Source organism: Narcine bancroftii, chromosome 1, assembly GCF_036971445.1.
Source record: "Narcine bancroftii isolate sNarBan1 chromosome 1, sNarBan1.hap1, whole genome shotgun sequence".
Lineage (NCBI taxonomy): Eukaryota > Metazoa > Chordata > Chondrichthyes > Torpediniformes > Narcinidae > Narcine > Narcine bancroftii.
The window spans coordinates 319,750,249-319,767,364 of record NC_091469.1 but is presented as its reverse complement, the minus strand read 5'-3'; the positions used below and the strand labels follow the sequence as shown (position 1 = coordinate 319,767,364).

The 17,116-nt window shown below is 41.8% G+C and overlaps 1 protein-coding gene and 1 long non-coding RNA gene across 5 annotated transcripts in view; one reads left to right on the top strand and one right to left on the bottom strand.

Moving 5' to 3' along the window:
- The window catches only part of marchf6 (membrane-associated ring finger (C3HC4) 6), a 105,083-nt gene that overhangs the window by 5,084 nt on the left and 82,883 nt on the right, over positions 1-17,116 (bottom strand). For all 3 annotated transcript variants that reach the window (XM_069906835.1, XM_069906845.1, XM_069906854.1), the window contains 2 exons: positions 9,562-9,743; positions 1,107-1,241 (listed from right to left, as the gene is read on the bottom strand). In XM_069906835.1, coding sequence (XP_069762936.1) covers positions 1,107-1,241; positions 9,562-9,743 — 317 coding nt within the window. The remainder of the gene's footprint in view (positions 1-1,106; positions 1,242-9,561; positions 9,744-17,116) is intronic.
- The window catches only part of LOC138747591 (uncharacterized), a 69,372-nt gene that overhangs the window by 18,182 nt on the left and 34,074 nt on the right, over positions 1-17,116 (top strand). The window lies entirely within an intron of this gene.

Here is a 17,116-nt window from a genome sequence, read left to right as displayed (position 1 = left end):
AAATAAGGGACTTTAAAAAAAAATTGATTTGCAATTGGATCACATCTCTGAAGTGGGTGAAAGGAATTTTTAGGAGACTAAAAATGATAACAACAACAGGTTAATGCCACAGAACAATTTAAAACAATTCAGCAAGTTAACAGAAGCACAGAAAATTACAGGCATGATTCAGTGCATGGGTGATTGATATAGAGTCAGTGATCATGCCAAGATTTACTTTCAGAAATATCAGAATAGTATGCAAACCAAGTTGTTTTACCTGTGCTCAGTGACCCAGAATTTGTACAGGTACGCTATCCTTTATCTGGAACCCTTGGGGTACAGTGTATTCCGAATTTTGGATTTTTCCAGATTTCAGAAAGCCCACCCAAATTGTGCTGCTGTATCAACCCCCACCCCTTTCCAGTCGCCTAGCCATCTCTCCCAACTTCCGGTCCCTTGGCCGCCTGGCCATCTCCCCCAAGTGCCGGCCGCCTCCCCCAAGCGTCGGTTGCATGGCCGCCACCCCCAAGTGCCGGTCCCCTTTCCAGTCGCCTGGCCATCTCCCCCAACTGCCGGTCCCTTGGCCGCCTGGCCATCTCCCCCAAGCGCCGGCCGCCTCCCCCAAGCGCCGGTTGCATGGCTGCCACCCCCAAGCACCGGTCCTGCAGCCACCTCCCCCAGTGCAGGTCCTGCAGCCTCTCTCCCTACTTATCGGTTTTTGGAGCTTTCCGGATTTTAGATGTCCGGATAAAGGATCGCGTACCTGTATTTATAAAGCTGTTTTTACAATGTTACATCTCTAATGCTCTGTACAATTTTAGGTGGCTTTGAAATATCACAGCTGCTGTAATGTAGAACTAAGTAGAAACCAATGAATAACAAACAAGATGTGCAAATAGCAATACATGGTCATAATCTTAACACGGCTGCTTTGATTTGGTGAAAATTCAAAGATTTTTTAAAGTTATTGAAACATTCTTTCCATCAGTTTTGATCCTGCTTGGACCTAAAGATTAAATTAAATTTAATTTGATCCCTTTTTTTTTTAAAAAAAAAGAATACATTTGGTCAGCTGAGCTACTCTTTAAACGTACTGGAAAATCCTTTTAAAGTTTCTCACTCACCTGCCATGGATAAAAGAGAGGTGTCTGATCCAGAGGTACTCTCAAGGGAGCTACAATAACTAATTCAAACAAAAGTCCTAAAAGAAGAGGAACCATTCCAGCCAACAGCAAAGCCACAACTAATGTTTTCACAATCTGTGGAGATAAAAAGGATAACAATGCAAGAACCTGGGAAAGAAGAATAGACACAGGTCAAGTAATCCCTAGCCTGCTATGCCACTCTGTAAAATCACAAATTATTCAATCTTAGGGACACCATTTTCCTCCTCTCTCCCATATCCCTAATCTCCTGAATTCAAATGTCTTATCTCTGCTCCTTGAATACACTATTTTTAATTTTCATTTCTTTACAGCATGGTAAAAGTCAATTAAACTCATGCCACCCAATCACTGTACATGCCAGTGCACATGACGACTCTGTATAAGAGTTTTGTACAATGTAGATTTTGAACTTGCGTCACCATACAAGACTACCCCAAGATGGCACTTACCACTGACCAGTGGAGTGACACTGTTACAATACTTTAGAAGCAAATTACCCAGTAAAGGTTAACATTTTATGAGCCAATTTTAAAATAAAAACCACTGTCAGTTCCTTTAACAGACTGCTTAAAAGTCTGTACAGAACCAACGGCAATCGGACTGGGCGGATGGACCCCACAGAGGATTGCTGAGACTTCACTGTCAAGGTTCAGATTTTATACTTGGCCTATATGATAACGCCTGGTTTTGGAGTGGAATTTTAAGCTTCGAGTATTACATGTTGGCAGATATGGTACATCCAAATGAACCTACAACCCCAATGTTTTGGAGGTTGGGAGGAAACTGGAGCACCTGGAGAAAACTGATGCAGACATGGGGAGATTGTACAAACTCCTTAGACAGCATTGGATTTGAACTCCAGTCACTGGCATTGTAAGTGTCGTGCTAACTGCTACGCTAACTGTGCCGTCCTAATAAGTCTGTCTTTAGAGCTCTCTGGGGAGCTGTCACGTGATGACATGGAGTTAGTAATGTAATCCCTACTCTCCCTGAAAAAGAGTAAAAAAAATATAGAAAAGTTTAAAAGGACAGCGAAAGAAACCATCGGAAGAGTCAGAGAAAAGAACAGGATGCCACCAAAGGAAAAGCTTGTTACAATGCTGGGACCGGAAAAAGGACAAGGAGAAAGAAATAAGGCCCACCTTAAAGAAGGAGCCTGGAGCTGTTCATAGGTTGGCCCTCCATAGTGAACGCCAGGGAGCTGGAGAGACCTTGAGCTCTTTCACTCAACGGCTGCTGGCCACTGAAGGAGAACATCTACTGCCCAGGTGTGAGGAGTCACGCATGCGCAGAGAAGAAAAAAAAATTGAGGCACTTTAAAAAAAAAAATCCTGAAGCCGACAGCTCCGGGGGAGAACCCAGTGAAGAGCTGATAGAGGTAGAAGTTGAATCAGACATAGAACAAGGATTCAGAGAAGTTGCTAAAGAAACTTTATTATTGGCTTTGGAGGTCAAAATGTATATGGGTAATCTGCAGCGGTTTCGGGAAGAATCATTACAACAAACTCTTAAAGTCCTATCTGATAAAGTGATGGAAACCAGAGATGTGACTGGTCAGGTGAAGAAAACCATAAATCAAATGGATAAGAAATTAGAAGTTATGGAAGAAAGAATAAAAGGAAACAGCAACTAAAAGACCAGGTGAAAAATTTGCAGCAGAATCAAAAATAATGAAGGATCATTTTAGTCAGAAGATGGACATTTTGGAAAATTACTGTAGAAGAAATAACATCAAGATTGTGGGCTGAAAGAAGGACATGAAGAAATTTTTACAAAGTTGGATACCGCAAGTACTGGGAATGGAAGAATTTAAAGGAGACATTGAAATTGAAAGAGCGCATAGAGCTTTAAGACCAAAACCACAAGAAGGTCAAAACTCTCATCCAATATTGGTCTATTTCCTTCTCTCTGAGGTGAGAAAGAAAATGTTGGAACTAGCAGCAGGTCAAGTGAAGGCAAGACATGCCCCAGTGATCTACAATGGAAACAAGAACAACTTCTATCCAGATATAAGTTTTGAACTGCTGAAAAAAGAAAGAAATTTACTGTAGTTAAAAATGTTTTGCGGAAGGGATATGCATTTGTTTTGAGATATCCTGCTGTATTGAAAATTTTTCTTAATGATAAGCATAATTTTTTTTGGATCCTGATGAAGCCAAAGGTTTTGCTGAATCTTTGTCTGTTAAGATGGGCAGTAAGGGGTAACCTGCTAGGATGGACAGTAAGGCACGAGGAGGTATACGGTTTCGTTTGATGGTAAAATTGGAAGATTGTGTGTTTATTTGACTTTTAATTTTGGGGTAGGGAGTTAAGATAATATTAATAGTAACTGATGATATATGTAAAGGCTGGTCAGTATAAGATTCGGGGGGAGGGGGAACAAAGGGAATGTTTGCTGGCTGCTAACGAATCACGTGTGTGGGTGTAGGCTGGACTACCACTCCTATAAATAAGGGCGATAAAAAGGATATGTTTTTTGTGTGTGCCTTTTTTGGGATATTCTATCGTTTCTTGTTTCTCAACTTTTATCTTTCCCCCCACACATTTATTGGCATAATAGATCTGTTAAAGGGGGATTTGGAGGATGAAGGCTGGATAAATAGGGGGTTCATTTGATTGAAAATGATTGGGAAGATTAATTTTAGGAGTTTTAATGTTAATGGAATACAAAATCAAATAAAACACAAAAAGATATTGGTATTTATGAAAAAAAGAATATAGATGTAGTATTTTTACAAGAAATACATTTAGTGGTGAAGGAATTAGATAAATTACAAATGAACTGGGTGGGTAAAGTAGTGGCAGCCTCATTTAATTCAAAGGCTCGAGGAGTTGCAGTATTGATAAATAAAAATCTACCAATAAAAAAGTTAAATGTAGAAAAGGATGTGCCGGGAAGGTACGTTATGGTAGAATGTCAGATATACTCAGAAAATTGGACCTTGTTGAATTTATATGCTCCAAACATATATAATTTATGCAAGACGCTTTTATGAAATGATCAAATGCAAATGGTGAAATTTTGATGGGAGGAGATCTTATTTTGACTTTAAATTCAAAAATGGATAGATCGGGAAAATATGTAGGAGATAGTAAAGTGTCTAAAGAAGTAAAAGACAATGGTAGATATGGGATTGATAGATATTTGGAGGAAAATGAAAGAGATTATTCATTTTATTCTTTTTGACACAAGACATATTCACAAATTGAGATGTTCTTATTGACAAGTTCAATCTAGAGTACAACAGGTACTATCTCAGACCATTCCCCTTTGTTATTTTCAATAGTATCTGAGGAAGATAGAATTAGTGGATATAGGTGGTATTGATGAAAAGGAAAGATATTTGTGATTTTGAAAGAAAACAAATTAAGTTTTATGGAAAATAAAGACTCGGTAAACAATAAATTTGTTATATGGGAAGTTTTAAAGGCATATTTAAGAGGACAAATTATTAGTTGTACGGTAAAATTAACAAAGAACTATTTAAAGGAAGTAGATCAATTAGAAAAGAAAATTACAGATTTAGAGAAAACAATACAAATTAGTCCAAGTAAGGAAATGAAAAAATTAATGGAAAGAAAAAAGGTCAAGCTTAATATGATGCAAACATATAGAGTTGAAAGTGATCATTTGCAAACAAAACAGAGGTATTATGAATTAGGAGGAAGATCTCATAAGGTGTTGGCATGGCCATTAAAGGAAGAACAGGTATCTAGAACTATAGAAGCATTGAATGGTCAGATGGTTTATAAGTCGAAGGAAATAAATGAAATTTTAGAGAGTTTTATGAGAAGTTATACAAGTCTGAGTTAAAACAAGATGAAATTAAAATAGAGCAATATTTGCAACACATTCAATTAACACATTTGTGTGAAGAGGAAAGAATTATTTAATTCATTTACAGAAGCTGAGATATATGAGGTTCTGAAAACATTGCGAAATAATAAAGCGCCAGGAGAATATAGTTCTCCAGTAGAATTTTATAAATTTAAGGAATTGTTGGTACCAATTTTTTAAAATACTAGATCAAATAAGAGAAATAAATGATGTACCAGAATCCTTTAAGATAGCATTGATAACAGTAATACCAAAAAAGGGAAAAGATCCATTAGAAACAGCTTCATATAGACCAATATCTTCGTTAAATGTAGATTATAAAATTATATCCAAATTGTGAGCTAATTGTTTGGTTAAGATACTTTAAAAATTAATTAATATGGACCAGACAGGGTTTATTACAAAAAGAAAGGCAGCAGATAATATTGTGAGATTTTTAAGTTTGATAAATGTGGCTCAAAAAAGGAAAGTTCCAGCGATGACAATTACTTTAGATGCAGAAAAATAATTTGATAGATTAGAATGGGAGTTTCTATTTAAGATATTATAAATTTGGATTTCCTGAGATTTATAAGAGGAATAAAAGCATTTTATAATGAACCAAAGGCGAAAGATGTTTGGTCAAACATCAGGTTTGATTAGATTAGGAAGGTCTTCTAGACAGGGTTGCCCACTTTCACCATTCTTATTTGTATTGGCAATAGAACCATTAGCTGGAAATAATTCGAAGGGATGAGGAAATTACAGGTTTTGACATGGGGGCATGGTACACAGAATTAGTCTTTTTGTGGATGATAGTAAAATTTAAATGGCAAAATGAGGGGGTTAAATATTTGGGGATAATAGTCAGTAATCAATTGAATAATTTGTATAAATTGAATTATATACCACTTTTAAGAAGATTGGAGGAAGATTTAAGAAGATGGAAGAAATTACCAATAACATTAATAGGACAGGTGAATTGTGTTAAAATGAATATTTTCCCCAGAATTCATTACCAATTCAGGTACCTGAAATGTTGTTTTAGATGATTAAATAAGAATATTAGTGAGTTTTTATGGAAAGGAAAATCAGCAAGGATAAGTATGGAGAAGTTAAAGATCAAGAGGGTTTGAGATTACTAAATTTTACAAGTTATTATTAGGCAGCTCAATTGAGATTTTTGTCTTCTTGGTATCTAAGGGGATGAAAAAGTGTCTTGGGTAGATACTGATATGAATAATATAAGTGAAGCAAGTCCAGACCAAATATTGTATAAATGCTTACTATGACATTTTTAAAGGTAGAAGAAAAATACCATTTTAAGGCATTTGTTTCGAATATGGAATGGGATACATGTAGAAAGAGGTATAAGGAATTATCAGATGGGTCAATAGACTTTTAAAACAGAATCAGCTTCTTCCATTTACAATGCATAATTCTTTATTTGACAAATGGTATGAAAAAGGGATACAGAAACTACGAGATTGTTTCAGAGGTTCATTGTTTATGATGTGATAAATTAAAGGAGAAAATTGGGATATTATACAATACAATATTTGCATATTATCAATTACGATCATATTTGAGGAAAAAATAGTAATGAATTTAAGACTTCCAGAATATAGTCAATTTGAATATGTTATAACAGATACCTTTATTATTTGAAGATTTATAACTACTAATGTATAATAAATTATAAGAAATAAAGGAAAAGAAGGATTTGTTTAAAACTAAATTGAAGTGGGAACAGGATTTAAATATACAAATTCAAGAAGAAATATGGATGAAATTGTGTAGATAATGTAACTAATACAATCAATTCTAGATATCAAATGGTTCAATCTATTTTTTTTTTACATCAAATGTAAAATGTATTATACACCATACAAGTTGAATGAATTTAATTTGAATTTCTCTGCTCAATGTAAAAAAGAGATTGGTAATTTTTTGCATTCAGTGTGGTCATGTGAAAAGGTAAAGGATTTTTGGAGAGAAATATGTGTTCTTATAAAGATATTAAAAGTGAAGGTTAAATTAGATCCAAACATTTTTTTGATGAAGATAACAAGTTGGAATTAGATAAATATAACAAGAGATTTTTGAGTCTATCAATGGCAATAGCAAGGAAGTGTATAGCTAAAACATGGAAATTGGAAAATAATGTTAAAAATAGAAGAATGGTCCAATGAAATAAAATATTGTCTCCCAACAGTACTTATATGAGAGATGATTATGATAAATGTTGTCAAATATGGGAGCCTTATATGAGATTTATGAATATAGACTAAACTAGACCTTCTAATCTAATCCCCCCATGAAAATATGGTACTTTCATCAATAAATATTATAGTATTATTAATGTGGTCATAATTATTACAATGAATGTGTTCTTTCTTTACTTTTTCTATCTGCAGGAGTTAGGGATGGTGGGAGGTGGGAAAATTGAAAATTATTTAGTATTTATTTTGCAATGTTATAGCAAGTTAATTTGAAATGTATGAAGATACAAATAAATAAAATTTTCAAAAAAAGCTCTCTGGGGTAGAGAGTGCCAAAAGAGTCACAACTTTTGTCAAATCCATCTTGTCCAAAATGGGCAAACATTTATTCTGAAACTATGCCCCTAAGAATTTTCTGTTTCAATAAGATCATTCATTTATTTTCCACTGAGATACGGAAATACCTCCTCAACATTTCTTCATACATCAAGCTCTGCACTGCTGTAATCAATCTTTTAAATCTCCTCTGCATTGCCTTGAATGCAAGAATACAATATGCCGATGACACCACAGTTGTCGGCAGGATCACAAACAGCAAGGAGGAAGCGTCCAGGAGGGAGATGGATCAACTCGTTGAGTGGCGTCACAACAACCCTGCCCTCAATGTTGGCAAAACCAAGTCAATGATTGTGGACTCCAGGAGGAAGTCAGAACATGAATCAGTCCTCATCGAGGGCTCAGTAGTGGAAAGGGTCAAGAACTTTAAATTCTTGAGTGTCAATGTCTCCAAGGATCTGTCCTGAAGCCTCCACATTGACGCAATCACAAAGAAAGCTCATCAAAGTGTTTGAGGAGATTCAGTATGTCATCGAAGACTCTCCAAAACTTCTACAGGTGTACTGTGGAGAGCATTCTGGCTCATTGCATCACTGACAGGAATGGAAGTGCCGACTTTCAGGACAAGAATGAACTCCAGAGGGTTATTAACTTGGCCTGCAACATCACAGGCACCAATTTCACTCCATCGAGGACATCTACAAGTGATGTCTTAAAAAACCACCCTCTATCCTCAAAGACCCCCACCACCCAGGCCATGTCCTCATCACTCTGCTACCACTGAGAAAAAGGTACAGGAGCCCAAAGTCAAGCACTCAGCAGCACATGGACAGCTTCTTCCCCTCTGCCATCAGATTCCTGAATAATCAATGAACTAAAGACACTGCCTTACTTTTTCATGCACTGTTTAAAAAAAAATTATTGTTATAAAGTGGTGTATATAAATGCTTGCACTAAGATGCTGCCGCAAAACACCGAATTTTGTGACTCGTTCTTGACAATAAATTCTGATTAATTTCTTAAATATGTTCATTCGTTTATTGTCATGTTATCTCCACACAATGGGAAGGGTTCATTTCATGACCAGTCCAGCAAGTCAAATCTAACATGCATATAGCACTACAAAGAGCAAAAGCATATTATAGTGTTATAGTGAAAGACCAATTAGTATTTAATCACTACTGTAAGGTTCATACAGGGGTACGATGGCTGTGGAGAAGAAACTGCCTCTGAACCTGTTGGTGTGCACCTTCTTGAACACTCTCTCTCTTGGAAGGAGGGAGAAAACGTGTCTGAGATGGATGGGTTCTTCAGTATGCTGGTTTAATTTCCTCAGCAGAGGAAGGTGTAGATAGAGGTAGAGGGAAGGGAAGCTTGTGTAATGTTCTGAGCTACGTTCACCAGGTTCTTCCAATCTTGGGCAGAGTTATTTTAGTTCCACATTGTGTTGAGTCCAACTAGGAAGCACATATTGAACTTACTTAGCCATCTCAGGAAGTCAAGGCATTGATGATGGACATAAAAACTACACGCAGTATTCCAGGTGCAATCTTGCCAGCAGACTGTAATGCTCCACTGAAACGGCCCCTCTTTTTTATTCTAATCCACTTGCCAAAAAGCTCAATATTCCACTGGCTATACCAATTCTGATAATACCCGTACGCAACAAAAACAGAAAATATTTTAAACAATCAGCAAATGTCTGATACTGCCTTAACTCTGAGTGGTTCCAACATTTCCTGCTTTTATTTCCAATTATTAAATTACATGCCAATCCTCTGTGTTTCATGCACTTGGACACCAGTTTTTTATCTAGTCTCACCTCTTAAATAAAGACACATTATTCTTCCCACCATAGGCCCGGTCCTGACCATTTCAGGTAATCAGAGTTGTACTGTGCAAGAAATCAGGATTGATCTCTTTCCCCATCTACCCACAACTGGATGTTCCTCTTGTACTTCAATTAAATCAATACCCAGCTGTTCATTAATCCAAAAACGCACAACTCACTTTATCTTCAGGAGTTTGAATGACTCACCATGAGGGACCATTCCTTTAGTTTCTGAAAAATAACATCTCGCCCTTGAGGCATCCATGCAGCCAGTACTGTAATTGCTCGGATAGTCAACCAGCAGATATACAATCCGCAGGCAGCGGTGTACAGTTCATGAATTTTGGCACTCCCAGTCCAAAATGACATCAACCAACGGCCTGCTGAAACTGAACACAAAATACTATTGCTTCACTGAATAATGGAACACAAAAGCTGAATTAAATTAACTGAAATTGAAAACATAGGTCAAGTAATATTTATTTTAAAATGTCCAGTTTTGATACAAATGCTAGAAGATTCATAAAAGTTCTCTTCACGGAAATCCCAACATTTTAGTACAGTATTTCAATTTATCCAGTCCAGTACCTATATAATGAACACCTATAGAGCCATTCATTACATTTATTCTGGAAATAATTTTAAATATTTGATATAAATTCTTAGAACAGACATGAATACTGAGAAAAGAGAACCATGATTCACAAAACAGGTAAGGCAGCTAGTTAAGAAGCAAGGAAAGACACATTAGATTAAGGAAGCAAAAAAAAAAAACCAAGAAGGGCTCATGAGAATTATGTTATAGCCAGGAAGGGACTTAAGGAGAGCTCGAAGGGGGCATGAGAAGGCTTTGGCAAGTAGGATTAAGGAGTTCTATGCATACATGAAGAACAGAAAGATGATGAGACTGAAAGTAGGGCCACTGAAGAATAAAGGAGGCAACATGTGCCTGGAGGTGAAGAAGGTTGGGGATGTCCTAAATGAATAATTTGCTTCGGTATTCACCAGAGAAAAGGACCTTGATCAGTGATGGCAAGAGCAAAGTGTGGAGGTGTAAAGGAACTGCCCAACATCCAAAGCATACCATCTTATTTGTGAAATGAGATAAGTTTTTTCAAAGGGTTGCTGAGATCTCAAGATGGCCAAAAGAAAAATAGTGTATTGAAGGGAAAAGCACAAATTGCATACTGAGTTTGACTACTGAGGAAGTGGCAAATTATTATACTGTTGTGGAAGAGAAGACTTGGTAGCCACCAGGGATCTCATGCTGGCCGGATGTGTGAACAATGCAGAGGAAACACAGAGTTTGCAGAGAGTTGTTGAAGTGAACCGGTACGGACTTGAAGGGCCGACATGGCCTGTTTCCGTGCTGTAAATGGTTATATGGTTATATGGTTAAGGGTGAGGTCAGAATAAAACAAGCTTGTGTGATGGACCATGTTAAGATGAAGAAAAAGGAAGTGCTAGATGTGATATACCCCAGGTTGCTGTGGGAAGGGAAGAGATAGCGGGCGTGTTGGCTATTATCTTTGTAACCTCCTTGGCCACGGGCAAGGTGCCAGACAATTGGAGAATGGCAAATAGAGTCCCTTTGTTTAAAAAAGGTATTAAGAAGAATCCTGGAAATTATAGACTGGTGAGTCTTACATTAGTGGGGTGCAAACTATTAGAGAGATTCCCAAGGACAGGATTTACAAACATTTGGAGAAGTAGTCTTCTCAGGGATAGTCAGCATGGTTTTATGAGGAGATGGTCAGGCCTCACAAGCCTAATTGAGATTTCTGATGATGTATTAAAAGAAATTGAAGAAGGTAGGACAGTAGATGGGGTCTATAGTAAGGCAGATGACAAGGCCCCCAATGAGATCTATGGAACATGGGCTGTGTGGATTAAAAACTGGTTTGCCTGTAGAAAGCAGAGAGTAGTAATGGAGAGAAAGTATTCTGCCTGAAGGTCCGTGACTAGTGGAGTTCCACAGGAATCTGTTCTTGGACCCCTACTCTTTGTGATTTTTGTAAATGACGGAGATGAAGATGTGGAAGGATGGGTCAGTAAATTTGCAAATGAAACAAAGGTTGAAAAAGTATGGGATATTACTGATCGGGTCCATGATATACTGAGCAGGGAGGGAGAACAGCCAGATGTTGTGTTCCACGTGGGGACCAATGGCATGGGGAGGAAGGGTCTGGAGGTCAAGCAGGGCGAGTTTAGGGAGCTTGGTTAAAGGAGAGGACCTCCAGGCTAGCAATCTCAGGATTGCTACCAGTGCCACATGCAGGTGAGGTAAGAAATAGCGAAACACGGTGCAGGAGAGAGGGCTTCAGATTTGTAGATAATTGGGTAACATGCCAGGGAAGGTTGGGAACTGTTCCGGCAGAATGATTTACATCTTAACTGGAAAGGGACAAATATTCTTACAGGTAGGTTTGCTCCGGTGGGTTTAAACTAGATGAGAAAGGGAAGGGGAACCAGAGTGAAAGAATAGATGTAGGGGAGAAGGATGAAATTGAAGACAGAGAAGTTGTATGCATCATTAGTCATCAACAGAGAGCAAGAGAAGGACATTTTATTAACTGTATTTATTTCAATGCTAGGAGCATTGCGAGAAAAGTAGATGAGCTTAGAGTATGGATAGATACTTGGAATTATGACACATGGGTTCAGGAGGGGTGAGATTGGCAACTAAACATACCAGGATTTCATTGCTTCAGGTGTGACAGAATAGGGGGAACAAGTGGGGGAGGTGTTGCATTGCTTGTTAGAGAGAGTATTACAGCGGTTCTCTGGAAGGATAGAAGCATCATCTAGAGTAGCACTACGGGTGGAACTGAGTGGGAAAGAAATGGAAACACTTATGGGTGTGAATTATAGACCCCTAATGTAGAAAGGGAACTGGAGGAACAAATATGTAGGGAAATAGCAGATATTTGTAGCCAGCACCAGGTTGTGATTGTGGGAGATTTTAACTTTCCACACATTGACTGGGATGCCCATACTGCAAATGGGCTGGATGGATTGGAGTTTGTAAAATGTGTGGAGGATAGTTTTCTACATCGATATATGGCGGTACAAACTAGAGAAGGGACAATGTTGCTATTAGGAAATGAGATAAGTCAGGTGACGGAGGTGTGAGTTAGGGAGCACTTTGGATCCAGTGATCACAATACTATTGGTTTCAAAATAATTATGGAGAAAGATAGGTCTGGGCCCAGGGTTGAGGTTTTTGATTGGAGAAAGGCTAATTTTGAGGAGATGAGAATGGATTTGAAAGGATAAATTTTTTTAATGGGAAGGATGTAAAAGGAAAATGGAGGGCATTCAAAGGTGAAATTTTAAGGGTACAGACAGTACGTTCCTGTTAGGATGAAATGAAAGGTTAAAAGTTTTAGGATCTTTGGTTTTCAAGGGTTATTGGAAACATGGTTCAGAAAAAGAGAGAAGTGTACAAAAAGTTTAAACAGAATGAAGTAAATAAGGTGTTAGAATGTAAAAAGAATCTTAAGGAAATTAGAAAGGCTAAGATGAGATATGAGGTTGCTTTGTCAAGTAACGTGAAAAAAATCCAAAGCGCTTTGACAGATATATTAGGAACAAAAGGATAGTGAGGGATAAAATTGGACCCCTTGAGGATAAGAGTGGATGGCTAAGTGTGGAGCCAAAGGAGATGGGGGAGATTTGGAACAGTTTTTTTTTCAATATTTACTAAGGAGAAGGATATTGATCTGTGGAAAATAAGGGAAATAAGCAGGGAAATTATGATGATTAAAGGAGAGGAAGTTCTGGCCCTTTTAAGGAAAATAAAGGTGGATGAGTCTTCAGGTCCTGACAAAGATATTACCTAGGGAGTGCACTAAACTTGAGGGAGGTTGGTGTAGAAATAATATGGGGTTTGACCAGAGATATTTAAAATATCTTTAGTAATAGAATAGTGGCGGAGGATTGGAGGGTAGCTCGTTTAGTTCTATTGTTTAAAAAAGGTGCTAGTGTAGCGGCGGCTACCCTGCTAACTGAAGGATTGCACAACCAGACAGGTTGAGTTCAGAAAGCAAAAACTGATTTATTGCACACTGCCTGGCTTATCTTATACTCCCAGCCTGGACCTGGCTGGGAACTGCATTGGGGGGCCCCGACGTTACTGGGGCATCACATGGGTCCCCAAGCGCAGGCCTCTGAGCCCAGTGCCGAGGTAGAGAGGAAACTCCCGACGGTGCCATTTTGGCCGGCTGCCCTGCCGTGTGCGTGACAAGTGGGACTTGTTCGCCTGCCTAATGCTGTATTGCCACACAGCCCCTCCCAGAACCGACGCTAATGACCTTTTTTGCCAGGTGGCCTCGCTTCTTGGGTTGGGCCACAACTACTGGTTTGGTGGGATTGAGGTGGGCTGGCTTTAACCTGTCCACCGTAAACATTTCCCACTTACCACCGATGTCCAGTGTGAAAGTGGATCCTGAACGGTGGATGACTTTGTACGGCCCTTCGTATAGTCTTTGTAGAGGTACTGTGGACGGGCCCTGCCAGATAAAAACGTACTCTGGAGTACAGCTCGCTGGGGACGTAAGAGGCCCACGTGCCGTGTCTGGGCGGCAGTGGGGGTGTGAAGGAGTCCAACTGGGCCTGGAGGCGGGGAAGTAGACTGTGCGGTGACTGCTGGGGGTTGTGAGGTGCGTTGACGAACTCACCGGGTAGGGCTAGCGGTGCACCGTAGACCAGCTCGGCTGTTGACGCCTGTAGGTCTTCTTTGGGTGTCGAGCAGATGCCCAGGAGCACCTAAGCCAGCTCGTCCATCCAATTGGGGCTGGTGAGGTGGGCCTAAGTGCCGACTTAAGGTGGCGGTGCAATCACTTGACAAGCCCATTGGCCTGTGGGTGATGGGCCGTGGTGTGATGTAGCTAGATTCCCAGCCTGTTGGCGAGCTGTGCCCAGAGCGCAGAGGTGAATTGGGTGCCCCAATCACTGGTGAGGTGGTTCGGGATGCCGAACCAGGCAACCCAACTTTTCAAAAGCACTCGGGAGCAGGAGTCCGTGGAGACATCTGGCATCGGGATCGCCTCGGGCCAATGAGTGGTGTGGTCTACCACTGTGAAAAGATAACGGTTACCTCAGGAAACAGGTAAGGGTCTGAAGATGTCCAGATGTATGTGGCTGAACCATTCCCGGACGTGTTCGAAATCTTGTACAGGCACTCTGGTGTGCCTGTGTACCTTGGAAAGCTGGCAATGGGTGCAGGTTCTGGCCCAGTCCGCAATCTGCTTCCGAAGCCCATGCCAGACAAAACATTCTGCCACTTTACGGACAGTGGACCTGATGGAAGAGTGGGAAAGGTCATAGATATGGTGGCAGACTTGCCTGCGCCACTGCTGGGAAAGCACTGGTCGCGGGGTGCCCATGAAGACATCGCACAGGGCGGTGCCCTCACCGTGAGGAGTCGGGATGTCCTGAAACTGCAGGCCTGTGATGGCAGTCCTAAAGGCCCGTGTCTCCTGTTGGACTTCTGGTCCAGGGCGAGCTAGTCGAAGTCGAGGCCAGGTGTCAGCGCACAAATGGCCGATCATGAGAGTGCGTCAGCGACCACGTTATCTTTCCCCACCTTGTGCTGAATGTTGGTGGTGAACTCCGACACGAAGGAGAGGTGGCGGTGTTGGCGGGCTGACCAGGGATCTCTTGCCATAGCGAGAACCTGAGTGAGGGGTTTGTGGTTGGTAAAAATGGCGAAAGGCCTCACCTCCAAGAAATAGCGGAAATGACGCACCGCCAGGTACATGCCCAGCAACTCATGATCGAAAGCGCTATACTTGCGCTCTGGCGGGCGAAGAAGTCAGGTAAAGAATGCCACTGTCCATTTACCTGCTGTTCCAGGAAGGCGCCGACAGCTGTGGCAGAGGCATCGACGGAGAGCGCCATATGCAGGTTGGTGAGTGGGTGGACGAGCAGGGTAGCCTTCGCGAGGGCATCTTTTGTGGCTTCGAATGTCTTGCTGGCCTCTGGAGTCCAGGCGAGTGTCTTGTCTTTGGCTGCGATGAGGGTGAAGAGCAGCTGCATGATGCGCGCAGCGCCTGTAATGAAGCGGTTATAGAAATTGACCATACCCGCGAACTCCTGTAGCCCCTTGAGGTTGTCCAGCATGGGAACTCCCTGATTGCAGCGACCTTCAGAGCTGCAGGTGTGGCTACTTCGGCCGTGATGGTATGGCCCAGGAACTGCATGGACTCTTTCCCAAACTGGCACTTGGCCGAATTGATCGTTAGGCCGAAATCGGCCAGTCGGGAGAAGAGGGTGTGCAGGTGAGACTTCTGCCCGGTCTCTGCTGGCAACAAGGACGTCGTCCAGGTAAATGAATATGAAATTCAAATCCCTGCCCACTGTGTCCATAAGGCATTGGAAGGTCTGGACAGTGTTCTTGAGCCAGAACAGCATATGTAGCAACTCGAACAAGCCGAAGGGGGTGATGATGGCCATTTTGGGTATGTCCTCGGGATGCACCGGGATTTGGTGATACCCGCGCACCAAGTTGACCTTGGAGAATACCCTCACGCCATGCAGATTGGCCATAAAGTCCTGGATGTGAGGGATTGGGTAATGGTCAGGTACTGTCGTGTCATTAAGCCGTCGATAATCTCCGCGGAACGCCAGCCGCCGGAGGCTTTCGGGACCAGGTGGAGTGGTGAGGCCCAAGGACTGTCGGAGTGTTGAATAATTCCCCAGCTCCTGCAGATGCGAGAACTTTTCCTTCGCTATCTGGAGCTTATCCAGCGAGAGCCTTGGGTGGGGATGTAATGAAACACCCTATGGCGTGATGAGGCAGTGGTGAATGGCGGCTTGAGGAAGGACAGGAACTCGTCCAGGAAATGTTGAAACTCGTCCTTAGGTGTGCTGATCGTGGCCATCTGCAGCTGCTCTGTGCGGTGGCGTTGAGGCAAACGGATTGGAAGGTACGGGCATATACCAGTCGCCTACCTCGAATGTTGACCAGGTGTCCGTGGGCGAGGAGGAAGTCGACACCCAGGATGGCAGCTGGAAGGGACGAAACAGTGAAACTCCACGAGAACTTCCGTTGGCCGATCTGGAAGTGGATGGTCTTGTCTCCATACGTTCGGATCTCCATCAAATTGGCTGCATGGAGGGGAGGTCCTCGAGGCCGGTTCCGGGACTCTATGGCTGTGGCCAGGATGATGCTGATCTGCACCCAAGTGTCGATGAGGTAGCATCCGTCCCGCAGGTAGAGAAGGTTGTGTTCTTGGCCAGCCGCCGCAGCCATCATCAGCGGCCGGCCTGGAATGAGCAGGGCTGACAACACTTCCGAGCCTTGGCTCCCCAGCGCTGGTGGAAGAAGGAGAGGCCTGAGGTGGATGACTTGCTTCTGGCTATGCTCTTTGAGGCCCCTGCAGGGGCCGGGTGTTCCATCGCAGCCCGTGACTCGTAACCTGCTGGACTGCTGAGCCCTCTGGGAATCGTTTGAGCCATAGCTCCTGAGCAACCTTCCGAGGGTCGACGAGACGAAGCTCTCCTCGGACAGTAACGGCCTAATGTCTTCAGGCAAATGGTCGAGGAAGCTGCACTCGAAGAGTGGGCAGTTGGTGTGATCGCCCATGAGCACGAGCATTTCGTCCATTAACTTGATTGGAGTTCTGTACCCCAAGGCATCGAGGCGCAGCACCCAAGTGGTACGCTGACGCCTGGAGAGGCCAAGGGAGCCAGTGAGCACCCGCTTAATGGTCCCATACTTATTTTCCGTGGGTGGGTGCTGAACGAGGTGCAGCACTCG